The 20,041-nt window shown below is 35.2% G+C and overlaps 1 protein-coding gene and 1 long non-coding RNA gene across 5 annotated transcripts; both read left to right on the forward strand.

Moving 5' to 3' along the window:
• The first annotated feature begins 1,974 nt into the window (after nucleotides 1-1,974).
• LOC117279443 (uncharacterized) lies at nucleotides 1,975-4,426 on the forward strand. The gene is made up of 3 exons (XR_011412877.1): nucleotides 1,975-2,138; nucleotides 2,532-4,087; nucleotides 4,180-4,426. It is a non-coding gene; the product is annotated as an uncharacterized lncRNA (long non-coding RNA).
• Nucleotides 4,427-17,022: 12,596 nt separating this feature from the next.
• On the forward strand, nucleotides 17,023-19,691 carry LOC104117091 (uncharacterized). 4 transcript variants are annotated; one of them, XM_070192036.1, is made up of 4 exons: nucleotides 17,023-17,199; nucleotides 18,514-18,610; nucleotides 18,976-19,035; nucleotides 19,139-19,691. In XM_070192036.1, exons 1-3 carry the CDS (start codon nucleotides 17,059-17,061, stop codon nucleotides 19,032-19,034), a joined length of 297 nt encoding a protein of 98 aa, XP_070048137.1. In that variant the 5' UTR covers nucleotides 17,023-17,058; the 3' UTR covers nucleotide 19,035; nucleotides 19,139-19,691. The 4 variants fall into 4 exon arrangements, with proteins under 4 accessions (XP_070048137.1, XP_009626376.1, XP_009626375.1 ...); XM_009628081.4 differs by having other exon boundaries at nucleotides 18,976-19,030; nucleotides 19,132-19,691; XM_009628080.4 differs by having other exon boundaries at nucleotides 18,976-19,030.
• Nucleotides 19,692-20,041: the final 350 nt, after the last annotated feature.

Genomic DNA, 20,041 nt, shown 5'->3' on the forward strand with positions numbered 1-20,041 from the left:
TGGCCCTCTATTATCGAGCACATGTACATCGACACATGCTCACATCGACCCGGAACCGATGAAGAATTTTCAACCTTAAAATTGATCTTTAGAGTACACGGGCCAAGAACATACTCGTGGGGAGGCGGCTCCACCAGCACCTTGTCGTCGGACGGCCGTGAAGAGGAAGCTTTCTCCTTCTGAGGTACGGTTTTTGAAATTTTTGCCATTGATATAAGAAAAAGAAAAGCAAAGGAAGATGAAAGGTTGATGGTGCCGAACGCTGGTGAAGGTGGCTCTACAAGTGGTGAAACAGAGGCAGAAAGAGTAAGAAAATTTGAGAGATTGAAGATGTAAAAGTAGTAAATAATAAATGGAAGGATTATTTATAGGTTTATACCGTGGCAGTTCAGTATCAGCGGTGGCCAACCACCGTCTGACATGCATTAAATACCTTGAAAGACTAAATTGGCGGGACAGCTATCATGTACGTCATGATCGAGTCCAGTGAAAATATCAGCTTATAATCCGATCGAGCCGTTGAAAATCATATCGCTTCTCACCACATTCTTCTTGAGAAACGAGGGGACTATCTGTATACGGTCGAAATAAATTTTGGCCTTCGTATGTTTGGTCGAGTTCGAATGGTAAGCGACCAAAGTGAGACTTCGAGACGAGTTCCGAAGATAGTACAAACATGCTTCGAGCTCCAAGACCGATCGAGGAATCGGCTCGGTATCATTATCGAGCCCATGACCAAATCGAACTGCAAGGCAACGTGAAGGTTGTCGGAGACGCACAGACCGATTGATACTCACCCCGAATGTCGAACTCAAACCAAGGCCGAGGGCTCGACCCAATACCTAGCTCGAGCCAGTATCGAACTCACAGACAAGAGCCGTTGCAACCGCACTAGGGGAAAGAATCTTGGCGAGAATCGAGGAAGAGACAATTCATCATGGTTTCTCCACTATATATTTTTTATTATAAATAAAGTAAGATCCCTCTACTATAAAAGGGGAATCCTTGTAAGCACAGGGGAGGTGGACACATTGTAAGAAAAGACTACTTCTCTTATTGAAGAATAAATCTCTTGAGCTTGTTTTACTCAACATACTCACTCTTCTTGTTCAATAATTTATCTCCTATTTTTATAGCCAAGAATCTAAACATTTCCACTTCTATGTACGATTTATGTCAAGTTATATCACATATCCTTAGAACTACTTATAAATTCAACTATATCCGATTTTTCGGGTAAACAATATTCACAAGAAATCAATAATCTGAGCTAGTTAACAAAGATAAAATGTAGTAAAAATTCTGGATCTCACATTCTACGTTACTCCACATCCTTGAAAGAATTGATAGTTTCACACATGGCTTATCCATTTGAGGTCATCGTGCTTCTAATCCTCCATTAGACTTTAGTAGGATGGGCATGTTGTGTGTTACAATGGAACTCCTCCCATTATCGAAAATAAGCATATGTCTCCATCCTAAGCACAAAGAAAATAAGAGAACAAGTACATGTTACGATATCCATACAAATACCAGACGTCACTTTAATTACTTTATTTGATCTTCTTAAATGCATCATAATGTTCTAGCGCAATGCTTCTTCTTGAACATGAATTATGAAAATGAAGTAAATCAACTAAGATATAAGGCCAATAATCTCTATATATATATATATATATATAATCTATATATATATATATATATATATATATATATATATATATATATATATATATATATATATATATATATATATAATGGACCTCCAAATAGAGATGATGTGCCATCTCTATTTGGCCAAGAAACTCAATTATCTTTTTCCTCAATTTTTTGGCCTTTTATCCTATTTTTCCTAATTATTTGCTATTTTAAATCTAAAAGTCACTTCTTTAATAAACCAAAAGTCACCTCCTCCCACGTCTCTGGTGACTATTAACAAAACAGTTATGGTACATTTAAAATTGCTACTAAGAAAATAATTATGGTAAAAGTAAAATTCCAAATGCAATCACTTAGAGAAGAAAAACAGAAAGTAAAATTCCAAATGCAATCACTTAGAGAAGAAAAACAGAAAGTAAAATTCCAAATGCAATCACTTCCTCCAATTTTCTTAGAGAAAAAAAAACAGTGGATTTGTGGTGAGTCTCAAGTCTCAACTATTTTCATTACACCTGATATGATCTTCTTTCTTCATGTTATTTTCCTCTTTTATCCGGTCTTATTTGAATTATTTGATCTCAGTGTTCGTTTCCTATTTTATTCATATTTTCTCATCTTTATGAGTTCTCTTTTCTCCATTGATCCACCCCTCTTCCCAAAAAGGTAAATTTTTCTCTTCTTTTCTTTTTATTGGTTATACGTAGCATTGATTTCATGTGTATTTTTTATTTTTCATTTCACTCGCTGGAACTACTTGTATCTCGTTGTCTCCTTTACCCATTACCAATTTGTAATTAGCAACTCACTTTTTACATTGAAACATTCCCATGCTTACTCTTATCTATGCTTAATGGTTTTCTTTGTAATATTAGGCAGAGAATTGCAAGAAATCATGAAAATTTTTACTATTTGGAATGAGTCAACTCAACTTCATTGGAGCAAGAAGTGATAAAGAAAGAAAATGTAAGAATATGTTGATGGAATAGAGAATATGGTGATTTTGAAGGTAACGGAGAATAGAATATGCTTAAAAGTTGAGCAATGCAAGATTAATCTTGCGTGAGGTTGTGTTTCAGTTGTTTGTCAAATTTTCTTAATTTCTGTGAGAAAATATAATAAGGAACCTTCCTTCACTACTTGCTTTTTTTGTTTTTTGATTATTTTTTTACTTGAAATGCAAAAGCTATAAATGATGTAACTTGGAAGGTATTGTATTTGTTCTTAATAAAACAATATTTTTATTTGCTTATAAAATGGTTCATACTCCCATTATATTAAAGAAAAAAGAATTGGTTCAAATTACGCTTGGTGAAGTTTGTATTTTTACCACAAGAAAAAAAAAAGATTTCTAACATTTACTTTTATTATTTTCTTTGGTTGGCCCAACAAAATTGGTGCAAGATGATAACTCAAGGACCATAATTGTATACATTATATTTCTATTGATCAATCTATGTCAAGAGAAAAGATTTCTTCCTCTCTTCCTACAATAAACACTTATATGATTGATCAATTAGGAGAGATTGATTAATTCCCCATAGGGTATAGTATTAAAGCTTTTCAATTCAGACTTTCTTCTTTGTCAGACGCTACTGGTGACGCCAGTGCCCATGAGGACGTCAATGTGGCCAACATAGTAAAGGTACATAGTGGTAAGGGTTTTCAGTATTGATCATATATATATTTTGCACAATTCTAAAATTATATTTGCACTTTTGGAAACCATTGTTATATTTGAAAAGAAGTGTAGACTTTATTTTTAGTAATAGCACTATATAGCAAGTCATCAGGATTTATTACTGCACAAGTAAATATATTGTGTTCTAACTTTTAATGGATACGTATGAAATATTCTTTATGTGCTTTATTTTTTGTTTTAATTTGGTAAAATTTATTTTTCTTCAGGTAATGAATATTAACTTAATTCTTTGTGAATTTTATCTCGGGTGAACACTAGAATCCTCTCCTACTATAGATGGAGGTGGTATCTTTTTATTAATTCATTTTTATGTAGTATGCCTTTGTGAATTATTTGTAGAATTTTCATAATCATACAACTGAGACAGATAGCCATAAAAAGTCTCATTAGAGTTTATTAAATATGATGTGTAGATCAAAATAGAACACTAAAATAATTAACTGTTGATAAAGTATTTACTTGGTATTGTGCAATTCCTGTTATTGCTTCATATATATGATGACCACTTTTTGGGTCTGTTATTTGTTTTTCAATTAGTTGTTAAACTGAATCTATGACCACTTTTCAATTGAGGTAAGTAGATTTATTTATAAAACTTCATACGTATTTGAATACTCTTGAAAGCACCAAGACCGGAGAATATACATCAATCATCCATAGGAGGTGTATTTACGAGTAGACAATGGCCATCATATTTGTTCACTGGGACATATGAAGAGTATGTTTAAGGTATGTTTAAATTCACACAAAATTTTGTTAATTCTTTGAATAATGAACTGGGAAACCTTCTATTTTATTGCGTGAAATTTTTTCTTGAATAGGCATTTTATGTAAATGTGATTACATTCTTGGAGGTGAATTCATTCCAGCTCAATCAAAGAGGCATTTATGTTGGTGTAGTCTAAGTTACTTATTTTGTCATGTACAAGCTACAATAACTATTCTTTGCATTCGTGACACTTTGTAAAATATATTTTCCTTAGATTTCGGAGATGAAGTCTCTGAATGTTTGATCATGTAAAAGGTGATTCTTACACTATGACGACTCATTGTTTGAGTTACTTAGTACCTCACAGACTTATGCAAAAAAGTGGCCTTAAGAGCCTTTTTTTTTTCCTTTGCTTACAATATATTTATAAGTTCTCTCTTCAATCCTGACTAAATTTATAAGATCATTTTTAATATATCGCGCGAAGCGCGAGTAACTTAACTAGTTTGTAATCTACTGAACCCTCAACATAGAAACTATCAATAGAGTGTAAGGAATCAATTCCTAAAATATAATAAAAGCAGAAGATAGTGAAGATTCCTATATTACCCTAATGTGTTCTTTGCTAGCTGTAATTGTAACTTCAAGTAAACCACCAATAATGGAAGTTCATCGGTCCTGTGTGTCACAAGTCACAACCTTTTTATAATAGAAAACAAGGGCAAAGACATAGCATTCACCTATTTTAGCAAAGAAGGATAAGCGCCAACTAAGTCAGTAGAGAACAACTCAATAAAAATCTGATAAGTGCAGACCCTACAATGCTACTTTGAAGCAAGAACGATACAGATACATGTTTGAAGAAACAAAGAAAACGCAAAGAAGATATCTCTTCAACCTACCCTAAACCACACACAAACAAAAAAAATGAAATTTTTCATCAAATAGAGAGCCAAAATTTTCGAATATATAATCTCCAAGCAACCAAGCCAACAGATACGAACTACCATTAAATAAAAAGTAGGAAGGTCAAAAGAATTTCAGCTCTTAATTAAGATGTTAAAAATAAAATAAAAAAGTGCAACAACAATAAATTTGAAATAGTCAGTAACAATAAGGAAATTTTTGAAAATAAAAATAACAAAGTGATAATTTTTTAAGAGAGCAAAGCAGTTGAAGAATACTGTGGTGATGAAAGCAAAAATGATTGATTGTAAGAAAAAAGAACATGCATGAGCAAATCGGCAAAAATTACGAACATGCACGTTGACATCCAAGGAAAAACTACCCAAAAGTTCAAGATGTGCAAAATTTCATTTCTAAAATAGGATCGAAACACGTATATTGCTGAGAAAACAGATGAAAATGCAAAAACAAAAAACTAAAAAGTCACTAAAGAACCCCACGATTTTCCATCCTTAGAAAATTTCAGTTCTTACACTTTGAAAACCTAAATAGACTCTGTTGAATAATAAGTTGAAGAATACATGAGGTAGTACTTGAGACTTACCAATCCTTGTCACATTAAAAAATTAGAAAGAGTGTTCATCCTTAGGAGATCCAAAAGGTAAAACATAAATATAAGAGAAACCAGATGAATAAGGCCTAAAACTGAGCAAGAAATTCCGCACGAGGAGGAAGAAGATTTACTCACCAGGAAGAAAGAGACAGTGAACTAAAGCCGAAGGAAATAAAAATGTAAAACTGTGTTTACAGATGGGGAGAAGTAGGCAAACGGGTTAGGAAAGACAAAACCCATGTGCTGTGTGGAATTGGAATATTGATTTTACTTGTTCAAGGTAAGTATCTTACCTAGTTTTGGCATGAGGGACTAGTTGCTTGAATTGTTGATATTTGCTACGTGTTGGGATGACGTACATGCGAGGGGTTGAGCATACGTGAGTACATCGGTTTTATCCATATTTGGAGTAGTCTTTAGGCTATATTATCCCTCGTATTGAATATTTGTGGCTCTTGCTATCATTTTTTATATGTTTGTACGACTACGTGACCTTTGGAATTATGCTAGAGATCATTTGTAGGTTTGCTTCCCTATTTGAACATGATACTCATTGTTGTGTCGCGTATCCGCCTAACTTGAACTGTAATTGTACGCTTCGCACACGTATACACTTTAGCATACTATTTTATATGTCCAGGAGTATGTGATTTGATATCCATTGACTGCATACATGTATTCTTGCAAATATTTTCTGCGTTATGGACTGGTTTGACATCATGTGAGTTGTCCGTGCGGGTTGAGTTGACTGTGGCACGTGAGTTGTCCGTACAGGTGTGCATAAGAATCCATCCCCCTAGGGTCGCCCGCTCATGTTTCTCCTTGATGACGTACTCGTGGTTATGGAAAATTGATTAGTGTTGGGCTTTGTGTATGTAACACCCCAAAAAATTTCTAAGTGTTTTAAGAATATTAAGAAGATTGTCAGGTACTAATTATATTAATTCGGGTATGAAAAAGATTAATAATATGAATGATATCAATAATTATGATAATATATGTATGAGGTACATTAAGAATGGTTAATGGTCTAAGAAGATTCCCAAGGCAAAGTCAAGTTGGAAATTATATGATGGGGTAAAGTTTCCAGTGAGTTCACACAAGAACTAACTTCACGAGCATAACTCTCAAGATATGAAGTTTTATATGGTTTATGAACTATCTAATGAAAAGTCTATGTGTCTAGTTTCTAATGCTTCAAACCGTTCGTCATTTGAAAATTTCTACAAGAAGTCATGACTTTTTTACTAAAGGGTGGCACAACAGCTACGCGAGTCTTGCGTAGCCTACGCATTATAGTAGCATAGTCTACGCAGAATAGCAGTGTAGCCTACACACCATTGTGTAGGAAAATCCAGCAGCTTCCAACTGAAGGGGGATAGAAGTCCACCCTGCGTAGCCTTTGTCCGTAGTCTACACAAGGAGGCTACGCAACTTTAGGGGCCATTTTAAAGGGGCTGAAACAAGGGGTTTAGAGAGAGAAAACATTAGTTCTTCAACTTGAAATTGATTTCTAGAGAGAAAGAGGAGCTCTTCCACCATGGATACACTTCAAGGTAAGTTGTTTTGGCACAAAGATGATTATATAACATCATTTAGTGATAACAGTAACATTATTATGGATCAAATCCATAGGAAATGGGTTGAATCTTCAAAAACGCCAAAAAGAGGAAAAGTGAGATTCTTCTACCAAGAGGTAATCCTTTCACTTGCGCTTCATATATATGTCATATTAGAGTATGGGTAGCATGTTTATGAGTTTATTTGAAGTTATAATTGGATATTGTATGAACCCTAAGGGTGGGTCTTGAGAATGCCATTTTTGGGTAAAGAAGAAGATGAATAGTGATGAATTGATATAAATACATATGTCTTGAGTTTCTAATGATTCCAATAGACTTGATAACTTAATTGATGAACGAATTTAATTGATAATCACCATTTGGATAAGATACAATATTATTTCTTGAAATGGATGTTTTTGAACCTAGAATTTTGTTGGAGAAGGCAATGAATAGTGGCCTGATGATGTTGGGTGATTAACATAGTATTATTTATACATGCTTGTACTAATAAGGTTTGTGAGAAGATTGTTGAGCTCAAATAAGTAAGGATTAGGTTGTGGAGTGAAGGAAATCTTGTAGAAAAACCTTGTAGCCAAATTTGCACACCTAGTGTTTGATAAAATGTTCAAATGAGCTGAAACCATGAATACCTTCCTAATTTGTGTTCAATTTTGTTATGTCTCAAAATAGATTGGGATTGCTAGAATTTTCGGGACGTTATAGTAATTTAAGGAAAGCTCAAAGCGAGGTATGTTGGCTAAACTACTCTCTTAGAATTTAATTCCATGATGTTCCCGTAGGTTTCAAGTATGGTTGTCTCAAGTTCCTTATTCTATGTTCCGAGTTGTTCCCAATAAATTCAATTGTCCCGAATAAGATAACTGTCGAGAATTATGTATTCAGAACGTGTTCAGAATGTTCCTACCACATTATATTATCCTTTGGGAATGTGTTCAAGAATGATATGTGTATTAAAATGCTATATTTTTGAGTCGTATTTCAAATGAAGGTTATGATTCCAAATTGTGTGAGAAAATCACAATATGCTTAGGACTCTTCATTGCTCATATGTGTACCTAAAGCCTTGATTAGAGATGTCTTATTGTTGATAATCTATAAAGATGGTTAAAAGTAAAATAAGTGAATTGGGGATATAAAGTGTGGCCAACGTGCCAAGAGTGAAAGTTATACTTGTGGCCAATGGTGCCAATAAAATGAGATGATGTGAAAAAGATTATGAAATGAGCTTTAATTCAACTGTTCCAAAATTAACTTCGAAAATAGAATTGCCTAAAAGCTTATGAACTCAAATGATACCCGTATGTGGCTGTTTTAACTAATGATATGCTTTGTAAGTAGTTTTGATGTGTTTTACGTTCTTACATATTCGTGAGTTGAAATTGTGTATTGCTCTTTTTTGTAAAAAGTATTTCAAGAATAAATTAGGTGTTACTTGGTTATGATTTTAACTTGTGCTTCGATTGCGAATCATTTTACTCCATTTCTTGGAAAGAAATCCATTGTGTTTAAAGTCATTATTACTAATGAACCTAAAGTTGTAATTTTCGGAATATTTTATTTGTTGATATTTACAATGATGATCCATGAAAGGGAAGAAATAAAAGTGTGGAATATGAAATACGGCCATTGTGCCATGAATGAAGAACCATATGTATGGCTAAGAGAGCCAATGAAATAATGATGTTGAAAGTTATTGAAAGTGCCAATGAGGCTATATACGGTATGAAAGGTTATGAGGTAAATACATTTGTAACTATGTTACCTTTGTGTGCAAAAACAAAAATAATATTTTTGGGAGTATCGATAGTCACCGAGGAAGGGTAGGTTGAAATAACCTAACTTTGTAACTACACGTGCCAATGTAGGAGTGGATTGTAATTATTCCCCTTATTTGGGATGAGATTGATGTGATAAAATTATTCCCCTAATTTGGGATGAGATTGATGTAATAAAATTATTCCCCTTAATTGGGATGAGATGATTGATAGAAAAGGGGGATGTCGATCCACACGGCATTGTGGTGAGATGGCCTAGCAGATCGGGTCATGATCGGACACCATGTCGCACACATAGTGGTGATTGTGCTGGAAATTATAATTAAAATTATGATTGTGGTTGATGTCTCGGATGAGACGGCCTAGACGATCGGGTCGTGATCGGACTCCGTGCTAAAAAACCGTGGTATTGGTATTGTGAATATTGGTATTGTGAACAGTGGTATTGCGAATAGTGGTATATCAGTGCTAAAGATCTCCCAATAAAAAATAATATTATCATCATATTTTGATTATCACTTCACAGTGTTATCTTCATATTTTGGAAATTATTATGTTTTAACTTGGCATTTGGATATTATTGATTGTTGATTATTGTTTTCATGGTTTTCCCTTTTTACATTGGCAATTTATTTTGAAAGAGGACAACTAGCTTTACATACTAGTACTATTCCATATGTACTAACGTTCTTTTTTTGCTGGGAGTGTTGCATCTTCAATGGATGTAGGTGATTCAGTAGAGGGCAACTTTGGTCCTCGTTAGCGGTTACTCCCTATTCAGCAGGTTTTGGTGAGCCCTACTCTATTCCGGGCCCGATGTCACTTGATGTTACACTTTGTGTTTTGAGGTATAGCCAGGGCCTTGTTACCGGCACTTCTATACTATTCTTCTGTCATACTTAAAGGCTCCATAAACAGGTTATGGGTGGCGTTTGATGTTGGGAATTAAACTAGATGTGTTGGTATTTTGGAAAATATATTTTTCATTATATCTATAAACTTGTAATAATTTGGAAATTATGAATGAAGCTACTAATGGAAATGAAATGGGAGTTGTTAATGAAATATTTTTAGTGTTTGATTAATGGAGTGCATATCCTCTTTATTCATGGAAGAGTTTGGGTAGAAGAAAATCTAATAGGCTTGCTCGGCCGGGTTCACTCAGTTGAGCGCCGGTCGCGCTCCTCGATTTTGGGGCGTGACAAACTTGGTATCACAACCTGAGGTTTTAAAGTGTCCTAGGATGTCTCGGAGCCGTGTCTAGTAGAGTCCTTCTTATCGATGTGTTGTCAATCACATCTATAATGAGGAGGCTACATGGACATTTAGGAATTTCACACTTCTTTGATACTCCAGATCGTGCGATAAAGCTCAAGATAGAAAGTTAAATTCCTCATCATGTCTCATTTTCCATATGAGTAACCCATGAGTTCGAGGCATCGAGGATGGAATGAAAGAACCAATTGCTAGGGGAAGTGTTTAATGTCACCACGCCACCAGATTATGCGGTGAGAGCACCTAAGAAATGAAAGAGGGTTGTTTGTACTATCATGTCCCAATTTGTGCGAATGTGTTTTTTTTTTTTGGGTAACTAACCATTTTTTGTATTAATCACCAGTAAATTGTACATAACCATAGCCTACTTATAACTCAACAATTATCTAACTTACAACCAAAGTCTACTCTAACTTTCTATATCAAAACATAAAATGTTGCACCATACTACTAATCCCAGTAGTAGCTCGTAAGTTACATATGTAGGCTATCTCTCGTTCAATACTATCAGACCCTCTGCTTCTCTTTTCAAACAGTTGCAAGTTCCTTTCTATTCAAATGGAGTGAACTATCTCAGCATACACCATCCTGAAGACTTGTGCTTGTCGTGCTTTACCCTTAGCACATTGAATGACCCAGTGCATATGTTGTTCCCAAGTGTCTACATCCATATCTTTTCTTTGTATCCATTGCAGGATTTTGTGCCATAGATCCCTGACAAATCTACATTTGACAAACAAGTGTTCCCTGTTCTATCATGATCTTTACATATAGGGCACCTGGAATCCACAGCTAATCCTCATTGCATCAACCTATCTGTAGTCAGAAGTCTCCCATGTAGTTGTAGCCACATGGTAAATATAGATTTTCGTCTGGCATTATTTTGAAACATCAAGCATTTCCAGCTGACCCTTGGTTACTGTCCAACGGGACGGGACAAAATTAACGGGACGGGACGGCATTTAGCCAGGACGGTGGCAGGACGGGACGAAATGGGAAGGGACAAACGGGACGAAACGGTAGGCCCATCCCGTCCCGCTAACAAACGGGACGGACGGTAGGCCCATCCCGTCCCGCTAACAAACGGGACGGACGGTAGGCCCATCCCGTCCCGCTAACAAGCGAGATGGGACGGGACGGGACGGATTCGCGGGCCTTAAGTGCCATTTTTAAAAAAATTATTTAAGCATTGAGTTTGACAACGGATAGTCTTTTGGCAATGACTAAGTTTTTAAAGTTTGCAACATCTAGTTTTTTGACTTATTCAATAAATTTAAAAATTAAACAAAAATTAGAAAACTAAGTAAAGAATTATAAAATATTAAAACAAAAGACTTGTAATAAAATATTCTAGCAATTATAAATATATAATAGAGTTATAATTTATTTAATATAATTTCAATCCATTAAGTAACTAAGTAAGAGTGTAAGAGAATTCATAAAACAAATTCAACGCTTAGAGCCTTTTATTTTATTAATAGAACTTTCAAATCTCACATACAAATATAATTCTTTTGAAGAGCACCTAATCTATGCAGCCACCTTCTAGGAAGGGTTCTGTTTGAACTTTGAACTAGGCCTCTTAGTAGCCAATAAAAAATTATCATACTAATATTTGTAAGCTCCTATATAACTTCGTTGTAACTTATCTATAATTTCTCTCGGACATTGTTCTGGAATTGGCAATGTTGATTGATGTTCCATGAGTTTCATGTCGTCATCGCTCCCAGTGCTAAGTATCTCGTTGTATTCTTTTTCTTCCCTAGTGGTTAATTTTTCAAAACCAAGATTTCTTCTTTCTGAATTAATGTAATCTCTGAATAATACGGAAATCTCTAGGCTGTCCTCCGCTAATGAATGTCTATGATCTCCGATTTGAAATCTTGCCGCGCTAAAAGCACTCTCCGATGCTACTGATGATGCTTGAATAGCAAGGATATCTCGGGTCATTATGGAAAGTGTTAGAAAAGCCTTGCCATGCTCCCTCCACCATGCCAAAAGTTGTTCGTTGCCTTCTTCGTCTTTAATACTTTCCAATCCTTGATTAAGATAAGAATCAAGTTCATCATCAATAGAGGAATCAAAACCTGTTATATCATCCATATCTTCCCATAGAACTTCTACTCGAGACTTAGAAGTAGAAGGAGCAGTTTCACCACCTGTTATTTCCATAGATTTATATTTATCAAATATTGATCTAACATAAGAATATATGTTTGCTTGGCATTCTTCGAGAGATGGTTGTTCATTTTCTTGAATTGCTAAATTCTCATAAATTTTACGAACAAGTCCCTTTGCACCTCTTAATTTTAAAGATGGGTTAAGTATAGTAGAAATTAAATAAACTTGGGGAATAGGGGAAAAATACTTTTAAATTTTGTAATCATTTCATTAATGGCCGGTGCATAAGTTGGATTAGTTTTATACTTACCAAATACAACAGAAATTTCACAAATATACCATAATATTTGTGTAATAGTAGGATAATATATACCAGAAAATTATTTTGTAGCATAATAAAAATTTTCTAAAAATTTAGCAAGCTCTTTGATCTGATCTCAATCAGAATCAACAATTTGATCAGCGGGGATACCATTATGCATATTAAATATCTTTTGTATAGGCACCCGATAATCATAAGCAACTTTAAGCATTTCATAAGTAGAATTCCACCTAGTACAAACATCTTTTGGAACTTTTCTATATGGAAGGTTAGCACTAGCACATTATTGAGCAAATTCACGAATTCTACTCGCTTTATTAGCCCGAAAAATATAGCCGCAAGCATGTTGTACTTTACTACAAGCATCAGAAAATAAATTAATACCATCTTTTACAACCAAGTTAAAAATATGGCATGCACATCTAACATAAAAAATTGCCGGATTAATTGGACAAAATCTAGTTCTTAAGCTAGTTGCTGCAGTTGTGTTAGCAGAAGCATTATCTAAGGTGATAGTTAAAACTTTATCAATGAGTCCATAAAAATCAAGTATTTGTATAACAGTAGTTGCAATATATGCTCCAGTGTGTTTTGAATCAATAAATTTATAACCAATAATATGTTTTTGCATGTTCAAGTGATGATCAACCCAATGACATGTAATAGTTAAATAATCACAACCATTAGGACTACGACCTATATCAGATGTGATAGACACTTTACAATCTAAGTGAAAAAATACACAACGAATATACTGAAGATATTCGGTTTGAAATTTAAAAACATCATTTCTAAGTGTAGTCTTAGAAAAACCTTGAAAAGAAGGATTATAAGTTTCTTGTATATAATGAACAAAAGTAGGGTGAGAAGGAAAAGTAAAAGGTAAGCCACATACAACTACCATTTTTGCTAAGTTCTCACGATCTCTATCTTTGTTATATGGGCGTAAAATCGTACCAGAAGCAGGGTCAAGCTGTTGTTGTAAAAAATTAGAACCCCCGCCAGATATACTAGGAGTGCTAGTACAAGTGCTAGGATCTGGTATTTGCCCGGCTTCTATTTTAGCTTGTATCCATAAAGCTTTGTGGTCCCTACCTAAATGCCTAGATAAACCCCCCGTCCCACCACTTTTGGTGTGCACAAATCGTTGCTTACATATTTCACATGTAGCACGTTGATTGACTTTATCATGTTAAAAAAAAATTCCATACAAGTGATGTTTTGGGATGTTCACCCTTAGGCTTACCCCTTACAGGAGGTACAGGGGGTAAAGCTCCAGATCGAGATTGACTCTGAGTTGGAGCTTGTGTTGCGGGACTAGTGGGTGTTTCATCTAATTCTTCTTCCTCATTTTCTTCATCCTCATTTTCTTCGTCCTCAATAAAAATATCCTTGCCAAATTGTCTTTGTAAAGTTTCATGATCTAGTTGTTCTCCGAAATTAATATTATAACATGCGGGGGTTGGGAAAATAAAGTTTCATCAACATGAGTCATTTCATCTATATGTTTTCTAATTATAGGAGAAGGGATAGGATTAGGACTAGGATTAGGATTACTACTACTTTTACCTTTACTACTTTTTTTACTATTTTTTTTAAATACGCCAAATACATTTTTAGGTGCCATAATTTAAATACGAAATTAAATTTAAAAAGTTAACACAAAAATTAAAAACACAAATGAAATACAAAAATAGAACACGTAAAGTAAACACAAAAATTAAGCACTAAAATAATGCGCAAAAAATATATATTAAAATTAGGAGATGGAACGAGTGCACCGTGATTAAATATTGAAACTTGAAGAAATTGCCCAAACTATTGCTCCAAATACTTGATAAATTAATTTGAAGCTTGAAAGTTACTCCAAATATTTGTCCAAATACTTGAAACTTATCACTTGATTGCGAGAAAATTGAGAGAATAATATAGATAGAATGAAAGGGATCTAAGAGAGAATAATTTATTTTTGTGGGAAGAAATGAAGAAGGATTGGGGTATTTATAGTAGAAAATAGGGCCAAAGTATAATTTAATAAACTTAGGGATTATATTAAAAGTTTGGGGGTAGGGGGTGTTTTGGTGGGAGTGGGGGCCAAATATGGCCGTTTTTGGCTGTTGGGAACGGCTATTTTTGCAATTATAGCTGTTGCCCACGGCTATAATTATAAAAAAAAAGGGACGCGGGACGGGACGGGACGGGACGGGATGGGCGGGACGGGACGAGACAAAACGGGACGAAATGGGACGGGATAAAAGGGACGAAATGGTCATCCCGTCCCATCCCGTGTCCCGTTTAACATGGGGTCATCCCGTTTAAAATTAAGTAGGACGGGACGGGACGCGGGACGGGATCGGGACGGGACGGGACGTCCCGTCCCGTTGGACAGCCATAGCTGCAAGTAGAACTTTCTATCATACTATTTCTTGGGTGAGGGTGATGATGCACCTGATACAGTGTTGTTCTGGCATTTAGTATCTGTCTCACCATACAAATTGCTTGTTGAGGGATTGCCATATCTTCAAATTGTTGGTCTTTGATATAGCAAGCATCTATCCACCTTATCAATAGTCTACCTTGCTTATTTGATACGTCCCAACAAACTTTAGCTAAAGCAGCCTTGTTCCATAGATACAGGTTAATCAAATTTAGGCCCTCACTAGATTTAGGTGTACATATTCTATCCCAGGCTACTAGAGCATTTTTTGTGATCACATTTACTCCAAATCATATATAGCTTTTATAGTATGAATCAATCATCTTTAAGACCTTTGAAGGCAAACCAAACAATTGCGACCGATATGATTGTATACCAAAGAAAATAGTTTGGACAAGTTGTACTCTGCCATCATATGAAAGTTTCTTTGTTATCCAGGAGGAGATCTTGGCAACTATCTTCTCTATCAAAGGTTGTCACTGTATCAATGAAAGTTTCTTTGTTGCAAGTGGAATACCTAGATATTTGAATGGTAGTTCCCCCAATGTGAAACCCAAATGCTGCAGAATATTCATTGTCACAACCCGAGGGACTCCACCAAAATAGACTGAGCTTTTCCCCAAATTAGCTTGTATCCCTGATACTTGAGAAAACTGCCTAAAACATCTATGGATGGGAGATATAAAAGGTAGATCACCTCTAGCAAAAAGTAGGAGGTCATCTGCATAACTAAGGTGTATGATACCTAGTCGGCACATCTTGGGTGGAATCTGAACTCCTTTACTTTTTTGAGCCCATTGAGCCTTCTACTCAGGTACTCCATAACTATGGCAAATAAAAAGGGAGAGATGTGATCTCCCTATCTCAAACCTTTAGCAGCATCGGGGGGGGAGGGGGGAGGGGGGGATTCTCCATTTATCATGATAGTATAATTAACAGTGGTAACACATTCCATTATCCATCCTACAAATCTCACAGAAAATCCCAACTCCATTAGAACCTGCTCCAAAAAGCTCCACTCAACTAAATCATAGGCTTTTTGGAGATCAATCTTGATCATGCATCTGTCAGATATATGTTTCCTTGTATATGCCTTCACTAGTTCATGTGCAAGTATAATAACAACAACAACTCAGTATAATCCCAATAGTGGGGTCTGGGGAGGGTAGTGTGTACGCAGACATTACCCCTACCATGCAGTAGAGAGGCTATTTCCGATAGACTCTCGGCTCCCTCCCTCCAAGAACTCCCCACCTTGCTCTTGGGGTGACTCGAACTCACAACCTCTTGGTTGGAAGTGGAGGGTGCTCACCACTAGAATAACCCACTCTTGTCAAGTATAATGTTATCAGCAATTCTCCTACCACGGATGAAACCAGCATGTGCTTCACATATGACAGAAGCAATGACTTGTTGCAGTCTGGCTGCTAGCACTTAAGATATAAGTTTGTAAAGCATGTTATTATTTATTTACTCAAATAGTTTTATTAAGTATTATTTTCTTAAGTTCTTTTTTAAAAAATTGAATTGAATTTTTAAATATGTAAATTTTAATGTAGAAAAGTTGAAGAATCTGTGTCCAATTCATATCGAAACATATATATATTTTAACTCTTGTACCCTAATTAGCCCGATAAGGTAAAAGGATTTTAGAGATCGCTGATAGACAGGGATTCTAAACTACTGTACCCAGGGAATTTTAATAGCTTATTAGTTGGTTGGCTATCTTAATTTTTATTTTATTGGTGAGGGTTCGATTTCCCTTGTTGTAATCCCATTTCCATTTTCGCTACCTCGATATATAATTTAAAAAAAGAAACTACTGTACTTTTCAAATCATATGGGGATTTAAATGCCATATTTTGAAACCTGAAGGTGTCAACTGAATATAATCTAATTTCATTTCATTCTTTATACTGAATCACTTGAATAGAATCTGGAACATTTGTCTGAGATATGGGAGTGATAAGATTGACTTGTTTCATTAACGCCATTGGAGGGGAAGCCCCAAATTCAAGTAACGGTAGACACCCTTCAAATGCAAAGCTACCTCCGCTCCTTTCCGTTTCAAAGTCATCTTGGATCGTCAGAACTGAGGCAAGTTAAATCTCTATTTGCCTTTTTCTGTCTTTTTCTTTTTTTGGTTTATTTCTATCTTTAATTTCTTTTTTCTCGTGCTGACCAAATTTTTTGTCTTGGGCCTGGGGGGGGGGGGGGGGGGTACTTGTTTGTATACGTTCTTTTAGTTCCAGAAATTGAATGGCTGACATACGAGAATAAATTTTATAGCTGTATTCAGCATTAGAATCTTAAAACAGATTTTGTTTGATGCTCTAAGTTTTAAGATTCATTTTTCACTTGATGGTTGAGCTGGAGTTAGTCCAAATTCTGTATAGTTTATCCAATACATATCCAACATGACTTTGTGCATCATGGTTTCATGCAACAAATTACTTATAGGAACTCAATTGGTTGAATAATAGAAGAACAGAAAAATACAAAAAAAAAAACATTTTTTAACCAGAAAGCATAATGTAATTGGGAGCGAATTTAAATGGAGATACAGAATCAGAGACTGCATCTCTTTGCTGAAGTGTCACAAAAAGGATTGGAAAATTGATTGAAATGATAATCCTGGGGAAGAAAAAGAGATAGTCACTTGCTTATTAAGGTCAAAGAACAGAAATTGCGTCAACGTTTATTTGGAAAGCTTTCTTTTTTCTTTCTAAGTATTTTTTGTTCAGGGAGTTCCCAATGAGCAAGAAAAGAATACATTAAGTTCTGTACCAAATAATGCTTAGGTATCATCAACTAACCTATTTCAAGGTCTAACTACCATATTTAAGGAAAGACCAGTGCTTTTACAAGCAAAAAGTGCAAAAAAGCGAAAACGTCCAAGAAGAAAAATGCATGCTTCTTTGAAGTGCAGCGCAAAATTTTTGGGAAATTAAGAAAATATCAAACATCTATGAATTTAGTTCTATAAAAATTAAATTGCAATTAAAATAACTAATTTCAACATCCAATGTACAATAATGCCCATAATTTTCCAACTCCTCAAAGTTGAGATTTAAAGAAGGGATCGATTCTTTTTGGTGGAATCACTTCGTGCACCATCGTTTGAAGCGAAAACTTCTCTAATGCACATGAGTTCACTGATGAAGCGATAACCCCTAGCTTCACATCACTTTATCAGATTAAGCAAAGCGGTGGTATTTTAAATATCATTGAGAAAGAAGAAACCTGAAAGCTGTAGTATATGATCATTGAGTTAGTGATTTAGTTCGTGTTGAAGAGATTTTTGTTCTCTGTTTGGTTTGATCGACCCAAAAAGCCTAATAAACACTTACTTTAACGTCAGCAATGTTTTAAGCTTCCATAATTGGGCTTAGATCAAAATCTTTGTTGCAGTCTAATGTTCGCAAAGAAAGAAGAAAGCAGCCAGATCCTCCTTGTGTTGTCTGTAGAGGGAATGGCAGAGTGGAGTGCTACGATTGCCATGGCAGAGGTAAACCTCTCTCTCACACGCACACATGCAGAAGAAATTATTTTAAATCTCACTGTCAAAGCAGGTGCATAATTTCTTGAGACACTAAAAATAGAAATGCATTAACGTTGCCTTTGAGCTATGGTTTTCTTATCATTGAGTGCTTGAAGTCTTGGTTGGGTCTGATCCAACTTGATTTAGTTTGGAGTACTAGAGATAAAGGAAAAATAAAAGTAAGAAAAGGATAATGACGCAAGAAGGCTTCTTTTGGTTTACTTTAACATTTAGAATTTGGTAAAACAGTGGAAAAGGGAAAGGACTCTTAAGAGGAAAAAGATGAATTAATTTTTCACTAGTTAACTTCCTATACAATTCCCTTGATACAGGGAGAACTAACTTTGTGCAACTAGAAGTGCTTCCAGGGGGAGAATGGCCAAAATGGTGAGGTATCAATTTATTCATTTTCTTGCCAATTGTAATACTATGATATTATTACTCTGTTATTACTTGATCTATTGAGGATCCAACAATCTAATCCACAGTTTCTAGGTGCAAGACTTGTGGTGGAAGTGGGCTTGGCTACTGTTCTCGTTGCCTTGGGACGGGTGAATACCGATATATAATGGGATTCCATTTCACGAGACGGGAAACTGATGATCCTGAAGGTAGATAGTGATCATTGAAATAGGCCCGAGTAATCCTGCAATCTGCTTCCAGAGGATCAGCGATTAGACTTTCTAGCTGCAGTTTGAACCAAATTGCGGATTGATGTTTCCCACTCCCACAAGAGCAAGATTGGGGTTTATACCTAGTGGAGGTTATTTAGTTGCATAACTAGAATGCTACATAATGTAACTAATAACAAAAAAGAAGTGAAATGATGTTTATTGGTGCAGTTAAAGTTTATTGTTAGGCTGATGATTTCTACTTTCTAGTGAGTAGCTGATCATGGAACTGTGTTCTTTGGAACACTGTCTCAGGTCTATCTAACGAAAAATCAAGTTACATGATACCTCTTTATTTTCTTTTTCTGGTTAGTATTGTACGCCAATTGGACATATATTATAATATGGATTATACATATATGTATTTTAAGTTTAAACGGTTGGGCGGACATCTATTTAGGTTAATTCTTCTCGTTAATCCGGTACTTTGGTCCATACAACAGAATCAGCAAAGATCTAAGCCTTTCTTTGCACTGCCATTTGTCCATCGATAGTTGGAATGTTTTGATATGTTTCAATTTATGATCGTTCCTCAACATCTATGAGTGCTAAATACAACATTATCAGTTAGTTAATCTGGAAGACCAACCAATGCAAATATTGAAGCAGAATTTTTCCTGAAGCTCATTTATAACAAACATCCACGTCACTGAATGTTGATTTACTTTTTAACACATAAACATATTCCCAAGAAACGATTAGTACCATCGGATGGAGATTTGGTTTA

Source organism: Nicotiana tomentosiformis, chromosome 12, assembly GCF_000390325.3.
Source record: "Nicotiana tomentosiformis chromosome 12, ASM39032v3, whole genome shotgun sequence".
NCBI classification, from domain to species: Eukaryota; Viridiplantae; Streptophyta; class Magnoliopsida; order Solanales; family Solanaceae; genus Nicotiana; species Nicotiana tomentosiformis.